Source organism: Acanthopagrus latus, chromosome 12 (assembly GCF_904848185.1).
Source record: "Acanthopagrus latus isolate v.2019 chromosome 12, fAcaLat1.1, whole genome shotgun sequence".
Taxonomy (NCBI): domain Eukaryota; kingdom Metazoa; phylum Chordata; class Actinopteri; order Spariformes; family Sparidae; genus Acanthopagrus; species Acanthopagrus latus.
In genome coordinates this window covers 15919769-15940885 of record NC_051050.1, presented here as the reverse complement: position 1 = coordinate 15940885, position 21117 = coordinate 15919769, and the positions used below count along the sequence as shown (strand labels likewise).

General features: G+C 44.0%; 1 protein-coding gene and 2 long non-coding RNA genes across 17 annotated transcripts in view; 1 reads left to right on the top strand and 2 right to left on the bottom strand.

The window, feature by feature from the left end:
- Positions 1-645: 645 nt before the first annotated feature.
- On the bottom strand, positions 646-4885 carry LOC119029749. 3 transcript variants are annotated; one of them, XR_005078067.1, is made up of 4 exons: positions 4871-4885; positions 2067-2688; positions 1078-1353; positions 646-912 (listed from the first exon to the last, which is right to left on the bottom strand). It is a non-coding gene; the product is annotated as an uncharacterized LOC119029749 (long non-coding RNA). The 3 variants fall into 3 exon arrangements; XR_005078068.1 differs by lacking the exon at positions 4871-4885 and having other exon boundaries at positions 2067-2219; positions 2520-2534; XR_005078069.1 differs by lacking the exon at positions 2067-2688.
- Positions 4886-5402: 517 nt separating this feature from the next.
- On the top strand, positions 5403-6932 carry LOC119029750. The gene is made up of 2 exons (XR_005078070.1): positions 5403-5687; positions 6196-6932. It is a non-coding gene; the product is annotated as an uncharacterized LOC119029750 (long non-coding RNA).
- rgs3a (regulator of G protein signaling 3a) overlaps positions 6281-21117 on the bottom strand; it is a 150418-nt gene continuing 135581 nt past the window's right edge. For 11 of the 13 annotated variants that reach the window (XM_037116815.1, XM_037116818.1, XM_037116813.1 and 8 more), the window contains 4 exons: positions 11359-11460; positions 9881-9942; positions 8738-8904; positions 6281-8621 (listed from right to left, as the gene is read on the bottom strand). In XM_037116815.1, the coding sequence (XP_036972710.1) occupies positions 8421-8621; positions 8738-8904; positions 9881-9942; positions 11359-11460 (532 nt within the window). In that variant the 3' untranslated portion in view covers positions 6281-8420. Of the gene's footprint in view, positions 8622-8737; positions 8905-9880; positions 9943-11358; positions 11461-16979; positions 17151-17358; positions 17523-21117 lie in introns of those variants that run through there. The other 2 variants (XM_037116825.1, XM_037116826.1) reach the window with 2 other exon arrangements.

Sequence of the window (21117 nt, the reverse complement as noted above, 5' to 3'; positions counted from 1 at the left end):
CCACAGCTTCTTTTTCCATATGTAAGCTCAAAACCACTGTAACAAATACATTTTAGCAATGGTGTGTGCGTTACTGTCTGCCTTTTGTGTGTGTGTTCAGTGTGTCTAATTGTGAGGTCCACAGCTGCATCCTCTCAGTCCAGCTGGGCCTGTCGTGCAGAATTTGGTCATGTTACAAGAATAATTGGAGGCGCTTCTCCGGAGGTATGTTCTCACATAAACATATATACAGACCTCTTCCCATCTCATCTCTATGTGCCCATGGTCGCTCGTTAACATGGCGTTACTTAAGTGATCAGTCGAGTCGAGGGTTAGGATTTGCTGTGTTTAATGGGGGAGGGTGGTTGTATGATGACGTTAAGCTACCAGTTATGAGTAATGACATGTCATCTCTTCCGTGTTATGCCACAATGGAAACTTTGATTTTGATTAAAACGATAAAACCACATTTACTCCATTTAAGGTTCACTGTGTAAAAAAAAAAAAAAATAAAAAAAAAATCCCATTTCTTGGGGGGGGGGGGGGGGAAGTGGAGAGAATTGTTGAGAGTAGAAGAAAAGTTATTTTTTAAAGGGGGACACAGGTTCTGGTGAATTGTATTGGGGGAGAGCACACTGACAGTGACTAGGTGAAGGAGAATACAGAGACAGTGCACCACGCAATTTATTAAAAAGACATCTTTTTTTTCCCATGAAAGAGACCACAAACATTAAAACCTTAAAAGCTTTTAAAACCATTTCTTAAATGCAAGCTTCATTTGTTAAAATAGTCTATTCACAATTAAGCGAGTCTATTTGTGCCAGCCAGACCAGATACAGGGGCGGCTTGGAGGTGGTGGCGGAGCTCTGCCCTCCCTCCTCAGGTGCTACAGGTACCTCAGCTGCTTCTCCTAGTCAGCATCCCGGAGGCCACCTGAAAAATACAAACACACAGTCCACACACCTTGCGGACAACAGCTTGACCGACACAAACACACACCAGAGCGCTACTGTGGCCCACCAGGCAGAGCACTATGCTCTGCCACTGCGAGTGCGTCGAGTAGTAACGCTCTGGGTTTCTCTCGTGTGTGACCGGTACTTGCGCTGTCTTGCCATCTCTCGGAGCCCTCAGACCAGGTCTGGTCGCCTCATGGAGACCCGGCACCCTGCTGGTGTGCTCACTCGCCTTTGACGTCAGTGCTCCTCTCTAGTCTACTTGGCTTCTTCCGACTTTAGTCCATCAACCAGGCCTCTTATTTCCGTTGACCAGACAAGTTGGCGGGCCTGGTCTCCTCGCACCGCCCTGCATTCTCTGATGTTTCTATTGTCTGTCTCTCTTTTCTTTGTCCCTGTTCTTCTGGGCCTCGGTTGGTGGCTGTTAAAATAGGCCAAAGGTGGAACCCCCCAGGTGCAGCTGATCAATAAATTGGTGCGTTCACAGGCAGTACAAAAAGTAAAATCCAGACACATGCACTAAAATTTCCACAATAAATAATTAAAGAACACAAGTAAAACATGCAATATAAAACCCAATACAATATAAAAATAAAAAGCACAACCAAGATAAAACAGTCTTACTGCCTGTGACAGTTCAACATTTTAGTTCTTGCCAAAAATCTAGATGAGTAGATTGATACCACTCTGGTGTGTTGAATCTGTCCAGTAAGGAAACGGAACTAGCTAGCTACCGCAGCTTAGCATAAAGCCTAGAAACATAGAGAGAGAGAACTAGCCCGGTTCTGTCTGGTAAGTTAACCGTACTAGCTAGCTAACGTAGCTTAGCACAGAGCTGCGAAACACTGATTAACAACTTGCCTAGATCTGTCCTGGGAGGTACCTATCTAGCGTATTTAGCTTAGCATAGAGCTTACAAGCCTGGATCTGTCAGCTACAGGTAACAGTTTCAGGTTTTAGGTAACAGGCTATATCCAAAGCCAATTAACACGTTCAGACTAGTTCTGTTTCCAGTGTACAAAGCAAAGCTAACTGGCTGCTGAAGCTTCTTATTAAACATACAAAAATGAAAACTGAATTAATCTTCTAAATCTAAATCTATTTCTTTAAAGGTCATCTCTATATAAAGCCAACCTTTTCTGATTAGACCACTGGGATTAGATTATTACATTAGGCTTCCCTCCACTCGCTCTTGCTCTGTCTGTTGCTGTTTTTAAAGTCCCCGTCCGTCGCCAGCGATGATGACATCCCTTTAAAGTTGCAGGGCTACGTGCTTGTGATGGAAAACTGTACGGGCATGAAGCAGGTAGTGTGACATGTTCGTAAATGTTCCACAATAAAGGTGAACTCAGCGCCGTTAGGGCCCCCCTGGCTCCTTCGTCCCAGAACATATTTATCACAGATTTTCTGGAAAACACGTGCGTTAACAGATGGTAGCCACAGTTACAAGGGTGCAAGAAAATAAACATATCTCGACGATCATGACGACATTACCTCATATAGCAGGTCAGCACATGTTACGCGCGTAGCAGGAAAAAAAAAATACATGCAAGACTCTGCAAAGAAACTGATCCGCTCTTCACACACCATGCTAAACCTTGTGGATGACACACAGTGGTGTGCCGGGGCGGAAATTAAAGAGTCTTTTCAAGCATGAAGTCAGTGGAGTGGACGACAAACAAACAAACAAACAGGATCGAGGGATCCACTGAGTCAGGGAGGGCAGCCGCGCCGACGTGATGTTTCTTTTGCGAACCTGCCAAGAGTTGAAAGCATAGGCCGATCTGAGAATTAAGGATTAATCGAGGCTTAAGCCCCTCGACTGCTGCACAAATAGATGAGAGACAAGGAGGGAAGTCCCCCTGAACTCGGCACAACTGAGTCCTATGAGTTCGTGCTGCTAAAAACAGAAAATCAAAAACACTATTTAACAGCTTGAGTTCGAGCTATTTATGTGAGGTCATCTGATGGAGGCGTAAAGAAACTGGAATCCGAGCCTGCATAGTTTTGTGTCTTTATTTGAATGGGGCTTTGAAGTTGACTTCACATTCTTGTGTATCTGCTCCTTTTTCTTTCACGGCATAATTCACGTGGTGAAAAACAAATGTAGCCGGTTGGATTCCAGTCCAGGGATAATGCAGGAATGATCCTTTTTACTTCTTGTGAATTTTACTATTAAAAGGGTCGAATGATTCATCCGTATTTAGAGTAACTGTTGAAAAATGTGTTGTCCTTAAAGATAAAAAAGGAAAATGTCTGTGCAGCTGTTGTTGACCTCTTTTCCAAAGTCAGGGGTGGTCCGAGATAGTTTGAGGGAAACTGTGTTCGCAACATATTTAAGTGTGGACGTCTGCTTTAGTGCAATTAAAATATTTGTATAAAAGCTTTATGGCCTGTAACTGACACTCATATGAATCACTAGACAAATTGAGAAATATGCTCTTTAGCTTTCTTGCTGAGAAACAGAGAAGATCAAAACAGATCTCACATCTGTTCAGTATATGTGACACTGAAGCCAAAGGGTGATTAGCTTAGCTTAGCTTAGCTTAGCTTAGCCTAGGGAAAACAGCTCAGTTCGAAGTGATATTTTTGCTTAAAGGCACCTCTAAATCTCAATAAGTGACATTATCTTGTTTGATTAATTGACCAGCTAGGCAGTGTGTCCCTGTGCTCCTGGTCTTTATGCTAAGCTACGCTAATCAACTCTAACCTAATATTTATTGAATAGACATAGGGTTAGGGTTAGGGTTAACCCTAACCCTAAGTATTATCTCCTTTTAAAGCTTTTTTAAAACACTTTTAAATTCCAAGTGTGAAAAAAATTATAATAATAGATATCAAGTTAGCATGCTAACAGCTAGCCTCAGGCCTGAAATCCTCTATCCCTGTATTAGCAGTGTAAACAAGACTCCCCAAGTACACCAGCTAGCTGCACAGCTAACTTAGCTAATGGCTACAGTCATGTACACGTGGGATACAGTTAGCAGTAACTCTGGTGATATGCTGCTCCCTGTTGGTTTGGAGTTTAACAGGTGGCCAATTCTTACATATTGCTCCTTTAACTCCCAGAGAGAGAGCAAAATGCCTGTTACTTTAAGATTCTTATTTTATCTGTTGTCTATTTTATGCCAGAACTGTGAAACGAAACAAGATGCATACCAGGCTTTAACTTTTTTTAAATTTTAGTTTCACATCACGTGTACTGTGAGTTCTGCTGTGCCGCCGAAGCAATAAAGAAAAAGGTATTCAGACCTTATTTCCCCGTAGCCCAGCGGACAAGACGTGTATCTTTATAGTGTTACGCAACATTGAAACACTGCTGTTAATAAAGATAATAACACTCCTCACTCTATATCCTGGCGACAAAGTACAATACCAGGCTGTCACATCAGAGGGAACTTTGGCGGCCATATTTGGTAGCAGGACGCAAGAGACCGGAGCAGGAAATGCGAGCCGGCGCGTTGCGGGACTCACGTGACAGTAGAAATTTGAAAACAATGACATTGTGATATGGTTCACACAGATTACAGAAAGGAAGGAAACTTGAACAAAAGGGATTTGGCAAAGGAATCCAGCTCAAGAGCGGGACCTCCATTGTTTGACATACAAGATGAGCCTACAAAAAAAAAAAAAAGACACAAAAGACAGAGAGGGACTGTCGACAGGGACCGGGACGGCGAGGAAACAGGCCCAGAGAGGCGATAGAGAGGTTCATGACAATTCCTTTTTGGAAGAAAAGAAGCTGCGTCTGTCAAAACAGATGGCAGCTGGTTAAGAAGATTAGGAGCTGTTACTACTGTTTCCAGCACCACTTCAGACTGATCAACCCCCCCAAACACAGACAAACACACACATAGTATTTTCAACTGCCTCCTGTCATCCCGCCCCCAAACAACTGGGCCAACGCTCGACCCGTGTCGCTCAAACGCTCGTCTTACCAGAAACAGCGAAAACAGCCGGGGTCAGGATGATTCTCGATGTCCTGCGTCACTTCTCAATCCACTTCATCCCCAACAATTTCGGACTGACAGACACAAGCGTTACTCTCTCAGTCCTTTTTATTTCAACGACTTGGACCTTTTTTTTCCTTTCGTAGTTCTGATCACCATCTTTATTGGTGATGGTAATAACATTATAGTCAGTGGGATCTGGGAACGGAGCATCAATGCTATGATAAAACGTGACGCAGCCAGTTACATAAGCGTTCAGATTGAAGGTGTAGATTTCAGGAGTGGACTAGCGCATTTGTTGCCCCTAGTAAAAACATGAAAGCTCCCATGGACCTTTTATTTCTTCTTGCCTGAGAGCCTTACTGCCTTATATTCCATTAGATTTGGAACTCTCACCCGCATGGAGGTAGAATTTTGTGTTTTCCTTTTGTATGGATAAAATACTTTCCGCTATACATTGATAGAGAAAAGGCACCAGTTGGTTTGTAAGATAAATCACCACAATGCAGGAAATGAAGCGTTTAATGCTCTGTTATATGTGGGGGGAAGGGCTGTGGAAATGAAACCTAAACCCTGTGTTCAGACAGTCAAATCGAATGTTTACCAAAATTCAGAACACCCAAGATAGAATAACTTCCACATTACACAGAGAAACTATACAACACGTCAAGTGGAACCTGTCATCTCTGATATTTGCTTAAAAGCTAAATGTTTGTCTGCCTGCTTTTGTTACATTCTGACTATATTATTATATTATTACTTTGTACGGAACCAGAACTACCAAGATGACATCTTGTTTTTTCAGGTAATTAAATGAAAAATGTTTCATTTTGGGACTTACTTGCTTTCTTGCTGAGAATTAAGGGTAAAGTTCAATTCTACGCTGTGTCTTTGCACTAAATATAAAGCTAATGCGATTAGCCGAACAGCGACTACAAAGCTCACTAATCAACGCATGATATATATTTTATCCACATAAAAACTGAAGTGTAAAAGTGGCAAGTTGTGGTTTTATGGGAGTCGTCGTCACGGAAAAACACCCATAAAATCACAACTTGTAGTGCTTTAACAGCCTTACAGTTCTTGTATGAATTAAACAATCAGTGTACGTTGAGTAATGTGTTAATTAGTTGCTGCTTTAGGGGGTTCCTGAAGGCAAACTTTGGACACATTTCATGTCTTAATGCTAACTTAGGCTAAGTGGGTACTGACTGTTGATTCACATTGGATGCACACACACACAAGAGTGGTATCAAATAGGTGAAATCAGTGCTCTTCACACTACCGTCTTCATGCTTTTCATCGGTCCACAGGAGCTCGCGGACGACTTGAATGCTCATCAGTCTTAGCATGTGACCGGGACGCAAGAGGCAGAAATCAGGAGACAACACATGTTACTTCATCAGTTGGTTGGTTTATTTATCATTAGCAATGACACCAAATGTACTCTACTGTTTTCACTTGCTATCATAGGAGATGCATTTTTGAATTGTAAACAGTGAAAATGATAAAATGCATTTCAGAAAAAACTCCTTACAAGCAGTGTATGACCAGGGAAGAGAGCAGATTGTACCTGCTCTTGCTCACCTATTTTATTTTTATTTTTTTTTTAACAATACATCTCATCTTATAGTTTTTGAGTCTCTCATATTTACATAGATACAGCCAGGTCCCACGTTCTTCACCAGCAGAGACCTATTGGCTTTTTGTTTTTTGTTTGTTTTTAATGTGTTATCACATAGTTTTCTTAAAGAATTATATTTACAACCATAACGCGCCCCGGCTGCCTGCTGCCGGGGGTTTAAACACACAGTTAGAATCACTTGCTTAAAATTCGTTAAACTACTTATGTTTCTTGAAAGTTTTGCGTTGTAAGTCAACCTTATAGCTCTACGTTTTTTGTATTTTTTTTTTGTCTTCTCTTAACAAATAAAGTTAATACAGAGCTCAAGCCATTCGTCTTTTTCCCCCCATAAAAATTCAAAAATTATCCAAATAAATGAACATAATAATAATAAAATAAAATAAGAAAATTAAAAAAAAAAAAAAAGGAAAAAAAAGAAATATTGCACTTAAAGTTTCAGGACAGCATTGGACCTGTTTGGTGGTTAAAAGAGGAAAGTGAGAGCTTTTAGCTGAGTGCTTTTGAAAGGAGGTGAGGGTGTCTGTAGAAGCGTCCAGCGAGTTAATCTAAATAAATAGGCAAACTTTTTGTACAACATGAAGCTTTTCTCTCTCTTTTGTTTTTTCTTCTTCTTCCTCTGACTATGACATTGAGCAACCTCTCGCTGTATTGCTCGGAAGAACTAGGGAGTGCAGGTTGGAACCCTAAAGCATATTTTAAAAAAACAAACAAAAAAACTGTTGAGTGTGTAGAAAAAAACAAAACAAAACAAAAATGCCGGAAAACTGTCATAGCAATGTCCTGAGAATGCTTCCTCGGTTAGTCCAGAAATGAGCTACAATGTTGAAGGAAATGTCCTTTTGGCTGCGCAGAATATTTTCTTTTTCTTTTCTTCAGGTTCTTCTTGAGTTTTTTCTCGCTCCTCGTTGTAAACAGTCTTTGGAGACAGGAAGCAAGTCGTCTTTTTTTTCCATTACTGGCTTCGAATGTGACTCTTAGACTGACACATCTCTGCGTTTCATCACAGCTCCGGTGCGTCCGTCATTTATACATGTGCATCTTTGCCCCGACTGCCGTCTCCATCTTTTGTCCCTGTCGAACGCTCACAGTAACTTTCCACAGTCTTGCGATGAGTTGAATAAAGGTGAAAGCTGTTTGAAAGAAGCTTTTTTGGGGGGGAGGGTGGGGTGTAGGTGTTAGACGGAGATGAGTGCGAAACTGAGCCAGAGTGCTCGCTTTCGTTCAGACATCATCTTGTTTTTTTTTTTCTTCCCTCCCTCCATGATACACTTAGAAAAGAAAAAAAACACAAAGAAGAAGGACTTTGTGTCGTACCGACAGCTTTTGAAGTGGCTTCACAGAGAATGAGGTGGAGGAAAGGAGGGGAATTTAAACGTTTTGCAAGGGGGTGGAAAAAATAAAAGTGACAAAACAGTACCGGACTGTCTTCATGTCTGCAGGATTTTCTGAGCAACCCCTCCTTTTCTCCAGTACGACTGGACAAGAAACTTAAGAAAAAAAAGACTGACACCAAAATCAAAACCCAAAGAGACAGTGATCAGACAAGCGTCCAGCTGCTGCTCCCGGCCCCTCGCTTCGTGGGCTTCTGCATTTTTTAGTAACATCCATCCACACATCGGTCCATTCATCCATCCATCCACCTGGTAACTGTGTAAACTACATTCCTCTGCAGTGCCAATAGCTTTGCCGCGTCCTCTCACACCATAATAAACAACAACAACAACAACAAAATCACAGTGGACAGGATGACAGACACACACACACAAATAAAAAGGCAAACAGAGAACCTCACATCCCGCCCACCCACGCTACTTCAAGTCTGCCCCCCTTTTGTTTTGCTATTCTCTCGTCATCATCTTCCTCTTCGTCCTCGTATCCTGTTTCCTGGTCTCTTTATGATGACGATGAAGTCGGAGTGGAGCTGGGCTTTTTTTGGTTGATTAAGTCCGAGTAGAGTTCTGAGCGCAGGAAGCGTGGGTATGAGTCCTTCTCCATCAGCCCGTATATCCGCCGCTGCGCTAGGTCGAAGCAGGAGCGCGTCACATTCTGCAGGTTGTCCTTAGTGTGATCTCTGGTGTACGAATCCAGATTGACCTGCAGGGGGGGAGGAGACAGAAAACAAGTCAAGAAAAGTGCGAGGAGGTATGGGAAAGCATGTTTTGATGCCATATTCCCTCAGCGGCCACGAGATGTGCACACTCTTCGCTCACCTCTTTACACGACTGGATGGCGATGTATTCTGCAAAGATTTTCTTGGCTTTTGAGGCCATCTTGGACTGCGACTTGATCTTCTTGTATTCCTCGCATGCTAGCCAGAATTCCAGATTCTCCTCGCTGAACTCTGTGCGCAGGAAAGCTCTGAAGGCTGCCAGACCATCTGAGGGGGAGAGCGGGAGGAGGGGGGAGGAGGAGGAGGAGGATAAACAAGAGGAGAGTTGACTTGAGTGCCATGGCAACCTCGCAGCTGAAGTGCTCACTGGTGTTTCAGCACCTAAAATAGCTCCACTGACGGCCTTTTTGAGTCATGTGCTTGGCATAAAGTGAGAAATAAAAAAGCGCCCGCAAAAAAACGCTGCAGCGTCTGTTAGGTGACATCAACCCAGTGACCCAATCCTTCCCCAGCGTTCAGCCTGGCTTCACGCGTTCCCCCTATAAACACGCCGTGAATGAACAAAGACATGACTGTTTTGGTGTGAGGACTAAATCTGGCACTTTTGGGTTTTTTTTTTTTTTTGTCTGGAGTTTCGCTAGCGGTTAATGATTTGAGGAAGAAGGCATCCAGGAGAAAGAATAGCAGGAAGCGGCGTCCACCCACAACTCCCGTTTGCACCTTTTCCGTTCCCATGAATCACCCACGCTGATAAGCGGAGCCAACGCGGGCGGTCATCTCTTACCTCACTCTGGTTAAGAGTGAAGTAAGAGGTGAAGGAGAGGAAATTAGAAGAGGGGAGAACAAAGCTGGATGAGAAACAGATGTGGCGCTGGCGTTGTGTCAGCGTGCTGTGGAAGATGAATTGTGGGGGGGGAGAACCAAAATAGCAACACACTGGCAGGTCGCCTCTCTCGCTTCTCTCTCCCTGAGTAAGGCATGTCCGTGAGGGGGATTAGGGGGAAACTTGCTGCAATGCACTGCAGCAGTGTGCTTGTGTAATCCATATGTTGGTCCACACCAACGTTCCACCACCTCATGCCAGAACTGCATGTCTTTATTCACCACACACATTTGCACTAAATCATATCTTTAAAAAAAAACAAAAAACACATCCAAACACAGGAACAGATGATTCCCACGAAGGTCTGATTTAAAACAAAGAGTGCAATCATTCAAAAAGTTAACGTAAAGTTAAACTTACATTTGTGTGCCAGCAGTTTGTCAAGTGAGTCCCCCCACTTCAGCGCCTCCTCCGGGGTAGGCCTGCAGATAAAAGCAGAGCGATTCTTTAACAAGCCCATCTCTGCCAGGTTTCTCATTGTGTGACCCATCCGCGGGACTTCTTCGTCTAAGATTTGCCGGATGGATGAGTGGGGGGAAAAAAAAGCCCAAAACAAAACGTGGAAGTGGGTAAATTCCTCTCCCTCCTTCGCTTCCCTCTTCCACGCTAGTCTGTGCCTGCTCGTCTTCCCCCACACATGCGGCTCTGCCTCATGAATGCCTACAAACACTGAGAGTCTATCTGCCTCAGCCTGGTGGGGGGAAGGCTTTTATAATCCCACTGAATGCGAGCTGGAAGGCGGGAGGGGAGGGGCTCCGGACGGCCAATGGGGGGTGTGCTGTCGGGTTGAGAGACCTCCTCCCGCCACCAGTGTCTGTCTGCCCCCTGCTGCCTGTCATCCTCTCTGTGCTCTGCTGTGAAAGCGTGGCTCTTCACAGCGCTTCTCTCGCGCTCGCTGCTATCCTCAGCTGAAGCCTCAACTTACTTCTCCTGCTGTCGCGACTTTTAGAACACGTACAAACAGATGTTGCATGTATGTGTTGAAGAGCCTGCTTAGCTTCTTAAAGGTGCAGTATGTCGTTTTATGGAGGAAATCGAAATCAGAATAGAAAGATATTCATTTACCGATTGTTTTATGCCTAAACAAACTAAATAAACAACCTCATGCCTGAGTAAACTGAGTAGACAAACTGACCTTAAAGGACAACACAGCATCGCACTGTTTAACTTTGTTTACACGTGGCGGGCCCTGCCACCTTTGTAACTTCAAACAGTGTTCTGGGGACCTTATTTTCCTTCAGAGAATAGCTTGTTTATTCAGTTGTGAAAAAAAGAAATACTGAGTTTATATTATTACAGCATTATTATTGTAAATAATAAAATCCTCCTAAATTACACAGTGCTCCTTTAAGTCAAATGCTTGCACAGTAATCCCTAATATTAATATTTCTATATGAGGACATTTATTGTGGTAGTTTGGGGCCAAACGGATATTAAGATGTAAAAATTAAATATAGAATGAATGCTCATCGTACACCCCTTAACATTTTCGTAGCATCCTGGGAAGTCTACTGCATATCGCCAAAGAGCAGGAACAGAATCGTGAAAACGTCATCAAACCAAAAAAGCACATTAATCTCTGATACTGGTATGAATTCATTAAATAACTTAAAAGCTTGCATCCAGACACTTCACTTGTTTCCATCTGTCCTTTTTATTGCAGCCACGCATCCCATAAACACTCCCTTCACTTGCCACTGCCCACATGTCTGTCTTCCAAGGCCAGGTCACCGCCAGTCGCGGCGAGACCCGGAAAACGGCCTCACACACACAAACACACACACACACACACACACACACACCCACATGCAACACGCCGTCAGGAAGTGGCCACTTACTTGACTGACTTCATGGATTTGTCTAACTTGCTGGCTGGGTTGCTTCCTGGGGATTCATTCCTCCTCCGCAGGAAAGCCAGCCGGTTCTTCATGTCTTTGGCCCTGAGTGAAAGAAAAGATAAATGAGGGAGAGAGAAGAAAATGATTTGTGGATACAGAAGGAGGTGAAAGGAGAAAAAAATGAAAGGAAGGATGAAGAGGGGGAAAAAAAAAAGAGACATGGGAAGAGAGGGTGTTGAGTCCAAGTCCAAAAAGTCCACAATTAAAACAATCCAAGGCACGGCGGTCACCAATTAAGTTCTTCAGCACTGTAAATCCAATCCACATGAAAACCCACAAAAGCCAGAAAATATGAAAATAGATGTACATTTTAGTCTTCAGCCAGGTGCGTTGGTATGAAGATACAGAATCTTTCCAAAAAGGCGAATATCGAGCTCCCTCTCCGTCGCTTTCTCCTCGGCGGCTCTCCTGTCAATCTATTATCTCTGACAGTCTTTCCTATAGATGCGTCCCTGGCAGGTTCCTCGGCAGGGACTGAGCGAATGTGACAGAGAAGGAGGAGAGAGACTCAAACCTCACTCCTCTGTTTCATCACGCCATTCTCAGCGTGCCCAGAGGGGCTGCTGAGAGGGAGCTGACCCAGGGCCGAGGCAACAGGGCACAGTGACCTCCTCACCCTGCTTCTGCAGCTTCCCTCCATCAGCAGCATCCAAAGTCCCCCTGACCGCCCACCTCCAGTGTTTCACCTTCACACACACACACACACTCACACACACACACACACACACACACACACACACACACACACACACACACACACACACACAGCGCTGCACATGCGCCACCTTAAATCTCACACCAACCACACGGCCCCCCGCGGGATGCTTCAGAATCCTGCGCATTCCCATAATCCCATGGTGCGTGTCCTGGCTTTTCCCGACCTGGAGCACGTGCTGCCTCATTGGGATGTGACCTCACTCAACACCCATTTCCTGAGTCCCTGCTTTTGATTTCCACTGTGGATTGGCTGGCCTGCTAATAATGCGGCGCGGAAGTGTGCGCGCTCGCCGGCCCTAATCACTGCAAGCTGTCCCGCTGCCAACCCACGGCCCCCAGGAGAGCATGTACACCCCCAATTAAGAAACAGGGCTTCCAGTTAGAGACGCTTATCATTCAGATATGCACACACAGGGTGGGCTGGGACGTGAATGCACTCGGCTGGGGATGAGAGGACGCCCACGCAAGCTTTTCAAAGAAGCCCACCCCTTCCCTTACACCTGTGCCAACTCATGCCCTCTTCACTGGGGCTTTCATGCCAGTCACAGGTGTTGGAAAACTCCCCGTCTCCACCAGCCTGTGCATGTGTGTGTGAAGGGAAGTGGGATGATTTATGCATGCGTATAAATGCGCTGCCCGAACCGGACAGAAGGCACAGTCAGCCGTCTGATGTGACTTTTTTCCAACTGCCGCAACTGGAAGGAAAGGTAGAAAACAAGCTCGTACGCATGATACAACACGAGTGCATGAGCTGCTGGAAAGCAGCAGCTGAATAGCTCCTTTAAAAATCCGGATGAGTGTGACTTTGTGGCTGTGCTGATTTGGCCCGTGTTTGGGTACCGGGAGGTTCAGCCCCTGCAGATTTGCTTTAGGGAGCCACAAGGGGCCTTTTCTTTTTTGGAAAGAGTCTGTGACGTTCAGGAGAGAAGGACTTGCAAAATGAGTGGCTTGGAATGACCTATCGATAAGTTAAGGAAGCAAAGGCATGCACTGGTTTGGCATTTGGTAAAAGCTTCGGGTAAGGTAGCGGGAAGAAGTGGAAAATCGATACGAGGACAAAAATAGATAAAAGATGAAAGAGATTGAAAGACTCTTAGGAGGAACCAGAAAATTCACTTTAAACTCTGAGAATTATCTAAAGGTCCACGCAGCACGGCTGCTGGAGAGATAACTCATCCATTGATCGAAATAACGCCACTGCGCCGTATGAAGCAGGCCTAGACCTGATGCTGAACTACTGAACACAATTCAGGCCTCTCTTTCTCAGAAACAACAGGGCGCTCCGGCTCACAGCCTGGAGGGAATTTTTACCCAAATAAAACGCTCTCTCGCTGTTAAATAAACTCATAACATCAGAGCAGGATTCATTAGATTGCTCTATTTTTAGGCTGAGCTCAAGGCAATTAGGTCTCGAGCTGTGCGTGTGTTAGCAAAAAAAAAAGAGCTCCTGTCTTGTGAGGGAGAGAAGTGATTTGTCTTTTACGAGGGCTGGAAAATATTTTGTTGGCCTGACAAAAGAGGACTTTATTATTCGAGTCTGGGTTTTTATACAGGCTGAGGCTGCATGTGAACGACGCGACAATGATGTCATAACAACAGCCACTAAAAGGCACATGTGTGTTTCTATGATGCCACCATGTGGGTGTCAATGGATATTGCAAATGTCAGTGTTGTCAGCCCTCTAACAGCGCAGATTGCCTCCGAGACATTCTTCTGCAGAGAAAAGTTGGTGTCGACAGTCATGACAGCTTGAGCTCACATCGTCCCATGATTTATCTTTCACTTTTTTTTTTTTTAGAAACTCAAACAGAGCTCGGACTCTCGGAAAACAAACGACACGCATTGCACGTCATGTAGCCGCCTCATTTGAACCGCTAAACGCTCACTGCTGTCACGCTTTTTCTTTCCTGCAGGAGCCGTGAGATTTTTCACACAGCTTCTTCCCGCGCGGCGACTTCACCGACGCGGCCGCAAATGCAGCTGCCTGTGTGATAATCAGCACCATGGGAGTCAACAACTCCCTCATCGAGGGCAGACACATTCTTCATCCTTCAAACAGAGTGTCACGCAGAGGAATGCAGACGTGTCTGTGCCCTCCAGACGTAGAGATTTGCATCGTTATAACACCAGAGGTTTGCAAACTCAGCTACCTGAGAATAAGTAATCGCCCTAAACGCTACACAGCATACAGAGTTAAACCTCCTTAGGTGAAAGTCTGAAGCCTTAACTAAGACTTACAGGCATCCGCAGAGAGGAAGCACTCATGCTGCCAACAAGGCCAACAATCTTTGACATGAAAAACATGGATACACATAGTTTTACAAATCTGCACGTATAATTGAAATTTGCTGTTTTCTGCACCTTTGCACAGACGCTTCTCTCACTTTGCCTGCCTCTGTATTTAAAAGATGATACTTCACTGTATCTCTCCAGCTGAGCCTGCTAACGGCTCCCCGGCACTAAAACAATTAGCGATCGCGCTCCCTCGGATTTATCATTATGTTCCCAACACTTAACCTAATCTGCTGAAAAGACTGACACATGCTCTGCAGGGGATTATCAAATTAGGATGATCTTTGATCCGACATGCTGCCACCCAGAAATGTATGCTCCGCCGCCCCTGTGAGCGCACTAAATACAGCATGTCCACGCTGGCATTAACAACTGGCATCATGTGTACTCACACCTGAGTGTGTGTGCGAGAGAGAGAAAGAGAAAGAGAGAGCTTTATGCGCTTGAGTGAAAGAGCGAGAGGTCTTTAGCTCCGCAATTATCCGCAGGTTTCCGTACTCTTTATTCCCTCTATGCTTGGCTCACATTAGACGTACTAATAGCACCCCGCTGGCTATTCCTGGTGCTCTGATAAGTAGGCCGCACTCCCAGGGAAAGGCTCTGGTAGCACATGGGGGAGAGCTGCAGACAGACGTACTGCAGATCACACCGTATCGCACAAGCAAATCCACCGCCCCACTTCATTCCACTCTTTTGGCCGGACCCCAGTGGTCCGCTCAAAACAACAAATGCAGTCGTCCGTGACTGAGTAGCTGAGTGACGAAGTTACCCCACTGGTGCTGCCAGCCCACTGCTGGACTTTTCCAAATAGCCACTGCTATTTCAGAATTAATCAGCGCGAACAGTTCTCTATTACATCATCACAGAGTGCAACTGGGAGCACAGAGACTTTTTGGTTTCTCCTGATACGGAATATCAATTAATCATAACAGTTAATTGATGTGTTGCAGGCAACTCATTTCGTGGATTGTGATTAACAAATGCTAAATTAAAAATTGTTGGCACGAGGGCCAGAGAAGGGTGGGCTTTACTCCAGGTGAAGAAGCACATATGAAGAAATCAGGGACCCACTGGTCTATGTGTTGTTGTTTTTTTTTTTTTGTGGGGGTGAAGAAACATCATCAGATACGGATATGATACAACTCCTATGGGTACGTGTCGATAGGGGTGTCGTTTGACGTCAATGCATGCTTCGTTTCCAAGCATCAGATGCATGACCGCACATGCCGCACCCTCCGACAACAACACAAACACATATTTGCAGCACCTGATTGGACGAAAGCCACTCGTGGACTACTTATTCCAGGATTTCAGACCCTTTTTTTCAAACATGGCAGCTCATTTGGAGACTTCCTGCTGAGGCACGTTATACCTGACAGCCCTCATAAGTTGCATAAAGTTGCCAGATTTTAACATCATGCAAATGAGTAGTAGGCAACACGATGCCCCGTCTTTCCAAAAAGCGACGCCATGCTACCAGAATGCATTGCACAGCTAACCCTTACGTAGACAATGAATGGTAGGTGCAGAATTGACGGATCCTGTGGGAATGCCGAAATTGCAGCGCTCAGCCCAGAGTCGATGCTAGGCGCCTTCTCAAGCTGCTAGCTAGCTTTTGTATCGTAGCATAAATATTGCACTAAATACACTGAAAACAACACAGCGGTGGATACATTTAGTTCTGCTGCTGGAATGTTTGGTCTCGGTAAACTAAAGAATAGGACTACAATCTAAACTAACTCTATGTGAAAAGTGCCTTGTTATAATTGAAGCGATCTGGCAATTGATGAATAAAAACCACATGAATACGGAATGATAACGACACATTTTACTTTGACCACTAAAGAAGATTACTTCGAAGCATATCCAGGAGTTCACATCATCACACTTTTGCACGTTGACCGTACACGATCTCTCCATATACCAAGTTTTGAACACGTCTAGCATGCTGTGCTTCGGTTTAATTGACCCTTTGCAAAGCCTGACCTGTGAGATCTGAACACAGAGCATTCAGTTAAGAGGAAGAAATTGAAGCAACTCTGAAGACAAGCAGTTCAAGGTGAGCCACATTCATGCATGTTTTTATTCCCTCTGCCGCCTTGTATTTACAGAAGGCTGTGTGCCTGTGGAGTGAGTACAGGGCACGACACACAAATAAGGCTGTGCAGGCTTGTGAGTCTGTTTGTGCATCTGTTACTGTGCAAGAGCAATGGGTCAAGGGTTGTGTCAGCATGTCTGGAACGTAACATTAACACTGTTGTGGCTCCGTTAGAATGATGTGGGAACAAATTGCGAGAGTTCGTTCATGGACTTTCATCACAGGCAGAACAGTCCTGAAATGGGATGTGTCCAAAACACACAAAACACACACTGTAAGAAAGAGAAGGGCTAAACATAACAAATAAAAAAGAGAAAGTCATTGTCAAATATTCCTCGAAGAACAACGAAAAAGGGAATTGTCCTCAATCTTGTCCATAAATATAACACCATCTCATTCACCGTCTACCTCAATCAAGTCCAAAAAAAGGAGCTCTATTTCTGAGCAAACTCACCTTCCTAGCCACAAAGACCACATGAGTGATCCTATTCCTGAAATCCAGGCTGCGTATAATAAGACAAAAGGGGCAGCCTCAAGTTAGAAGTTAAAGCAGCCTCCTCCAAAATAGTTTAGAGCGCTTCACCCTCACGGGGGTTTTTCTTCTCCCTCACTGCGACTGTCAAATGAGATCCACGTAGAGGTCAGATAGCTTCCTGCCAGCTCCAGAGCAACCATCCCTGTGGGAGGCGATGCAGCCCCCGTCCACTCCTTCCTCACCCTCCCTACTGATGTTTCTAAATCTTGATAATGAAAACCAAAGTGCAGATGAACCCACAGACACACACACACACACACACACACAGGCATGCGCACAACCGCCGCCTTGCTCTTACCTTTCAAGGTACTTCTCAGAGAAATCAACCATAGTGTGAAACATGGGTGCCGGCCTGTACGCAGGTTCTCTTGGTGCGTGTGGAAATTTGACTGCATGTAAGCGTGTTTCGGGCGTGTTGTTGCTCGGCGTCCAGGGGTTTTTGTTTGACAATCACATTCCTCTAACCCCTGAGAGGCTCTGCTGGAGCTTTATATAGTCCTGGGGGTCTGGAGAAGGCGGACCCTGGGCTCACCCAATCACCAAGCAGTGTTTACAGAGGACAGATTCCTTCCACTGGGGCCTGGATGAGTTTTTTTTAGTTTTATGGGTTAGTAAGTTGAGATGACATTTGTTTTGAGTTTTTTTAGGATAGGGAGAGATCGATGACTAATAATCTGTTCATCCACCCAAGATGACAACCTGTGGGAAAACTCTCTCTAAAGGTGTCCTAACATAATCCAATGTGCACTATAAGGAGCTCAAAATGCCTCTTTAAAATGGCTCTAATGCTTCTACATACGATGTCTGTTAGAGGATACCACTATCACATCTAGAAGTACTACTGTTTATGGTCTAGCTACTGAGCCTAACAATACGCCACAGTGGGCTGCAGCCTAACTGAAGTGCGCTTCCTTGAAATATAATTACACATCAGGGCCATGGCAGATACAGAAGTATCTATGGGGACTTTAGGAAGTCTGATTGGGCTGCTTGTGTTTTCTTTAGTAACTTTCCAATGCCGGTTGAGATAAAGTAGCTGACCATGATGACAACATTGAGGAAGTTCAACAAAGACTCAGTTGTCCTCTGCTTTTCAATCTAAAAATCTAGCAACTCCGTTTCCAGTGCAAACCTGCTCACAGCAACCACTGCTCTCTATGGAGGAATGAATGCAATCACGGCTATTGGTCGACAATAGTCTCCTTTTGAGTAATGACACGAGGTCCCCATGATATGTTGCACAAATTATCGGTGAAACTTCTGGCACATCCTGTTACTTAATCGATACCGTATCACCTTAACATCTTTCTTAGAGTGATTGGTGTGGTGTATCATTATTCCTGTAGCTCCGGTTTAGTGACTTTATCCAATGAGTACCAGTTACACTATTATTTCTGTTTCGTTAATGTAGCTAATGCTTCTAAAGCCTTGGAAGTGCCGCCCAGTAACCTCCCCAATGACATCACCAGGAAACACGCAGATAACAAGGTTAAAGTTAAAGAATGTAAACACAGAGTCTATGGGGAGTATAATTAAAGGGCAAATCTACTGATTTTAGTAGTAGTGTTAAGTATTTTGCATCTCTGGAAAGAGCTGCACAAGATCTAAAAAACTGCCTTGGTTGATGTAACTTGAGGCAATTCAGCAGTTGGGACTAAGGGCTAAAAGTCTGGTCACGTGGAGGTGGAAAAAAAAGCAAGGTTTAAAGACCTATGTAGCCTAATTCTCCTTTCTGCTCGACTGTGAGACTTCCCAAAACTATGACCAAACCATCTGTGATGAAGATACATTGTATGGCAATGTGGTCGCTGGATAATTATCCTTTATTTTAGGTCTCCATGAAGCACATGTCGCCAGATCACGTACAGTGATTTCAGTGATTCCCAGCCACATTGGAGGGCCACACTTGAGGTCCTATTTTTTTATTGCTCAGTCTTTGATGTATACGTTTAATTAGGAGATGAAAGATTCTAGTTTCAGGAAGTCCAGGAAACAGTGATTTAGTACTTCCCTATATCTATCTCTAACCTGGACAACCGAAGCTACTCCTACGCAAACAGATTGACTGATTGAAACACTCATTCTACGACAGGTCAGCGCACATCATTTCTACAACAGAACCAATATTCACTTTGGCCAGCTTCCACAGAACACATAAAGAGTCGTACATGCTTGCTGGCAGAAAAACAGGTGATATAACTGAGAAAGTATGTCTTCAGTATACGCTCTATACAGTATGAAGAGTATAGCCGTGCATACGTCGAGCACACAGATGGTCATCTGTGCTGTTTGTAATAAACACTTCACAGGAACTCTGAGTTTTGCCCTCTCCATCTGTCAGTATATCGTGAGTTTCTGGTACGTCTGTATGTTCGTGTTAACGCAAAGCTCAGCCTCTGCTTGTGCATCATTTATATGAACCCTTCGCTCTGTCAACTAGCTCATGTTTCGGCACATATTATTGTCAGTCTGCACTGTGTAAAAAGTCAATGTGCTGTAGGTTTTTACTGCTTTATTGCTACTTGCTGGAAGCCACCAGATGGGAACAAAGGGGAATGTAGCCGTGCAAGGATCCTGTGCTCGGGGAAGCAGAACACCTGGACTGAGTTTGAAAAAAACAAACAAAAAAAACAAAAGGTGATAATGGAGGGGTGGGGGGGAGAGGGAGGAGATCAAGTGAACAATTTCAGGAAAACAGCTGTGCAGGATGCAGAAAAAAGTAGACCCAGGGAGCCAAATGTGCTAAAAGGAGAGCAGGAACAGGAGATAAGAAAATGTTCAAAGGTACGAGGATCTATTTCATTCGAGACTAATGACGATTATGGTGATTGAGGCAAGAGGCTATCCCACCCGATGAATGAGAGTACCTTGCTTAATGGCACCATGATATGATGCTGATGGCCACTGATGTTGATCTACTCGCTCCAAAGGCTGTCTCTATATGTTATTTATTAGTCTCTGGCATCTCGGAGAAAATAATTTAATTTCCGTCATGCTTGGTTATATGGAAAAAGCCGGAGATTTCTATCTATAGCAGCAACATATTGCATTTGTATTCCTCTGAGTTACATGGACAGATATTGTACTGAGGGTGTGTTTATTGGTGTGGCTTAATATGACTGAGTAGATTATTGCCCCTGGTATTGGTTTTACAGTGTGGAATAATGAAAACTGGCTGACAATGCGTCTCAAAATACTGGACGATGAAAAAAAAAATCTTTGTAAGTGATAACAGGCTCATGACGCTCAAGGGATATAAAGGAAACAAAGCCTGTAAAGACAGAAGACGAGAATGTAAACATGTTTCCACTCTGCTCAGACAGCTCCGTGGGCCTCATTATCCTTGTTATATTGACTAATGATGACAGGAAAGGGTTGCTCTAAATGACGGGAAGACAAAACGTTTTTTTTTTTCCACGCAGCCGTCATCAGTGTCACATCTATATGAACAGATGCCGAGATACAAAGCAACCTATCAACACATAGCAGTGAAACAAGGACAATGTATTCATATGATATATACTATGTATCAAACATTCAGCTTGTATATTATGTATAAACAATGTATATGAGTCTATTTCTACTTCTTACCTTTATTATTTATTGTTTATTTTTACTTTATTGTAATATTACTGTCCTTTGGCTGCTGTGACACAGAAATGTCCCCATTTGCAGGACAAACAAAGTACTTCTGATTCTGACTCTGGACTGCTAGCTGCATGGCTAACTGTGCTAACTAGCCAAAGGTACTACAGCATTTGGTTTAGCTGAATTTCATCAGCTCTTCCTTTTTTACTTCCTATTTGTTATGAGTGTGAATTCAACATGATGCCAATTCTCAGACACCTTTAATTCATGTTGTTTTGATGAGTTTAACTGCTCTCCTATAGTTCCATTTCTGTTTTCTCTTCTATTCTTGTTTTTATTTTCTATATTTCAAATAACGTATTTGAAGTAAAATCTCTATTTAACCGTTTGTTTGTTTGTTCCTGCCCTTGTGTTGCTGAATCCTGGTCAATAAAGAATCATCTATTTTATCTTAAAAGAATGCTCAACG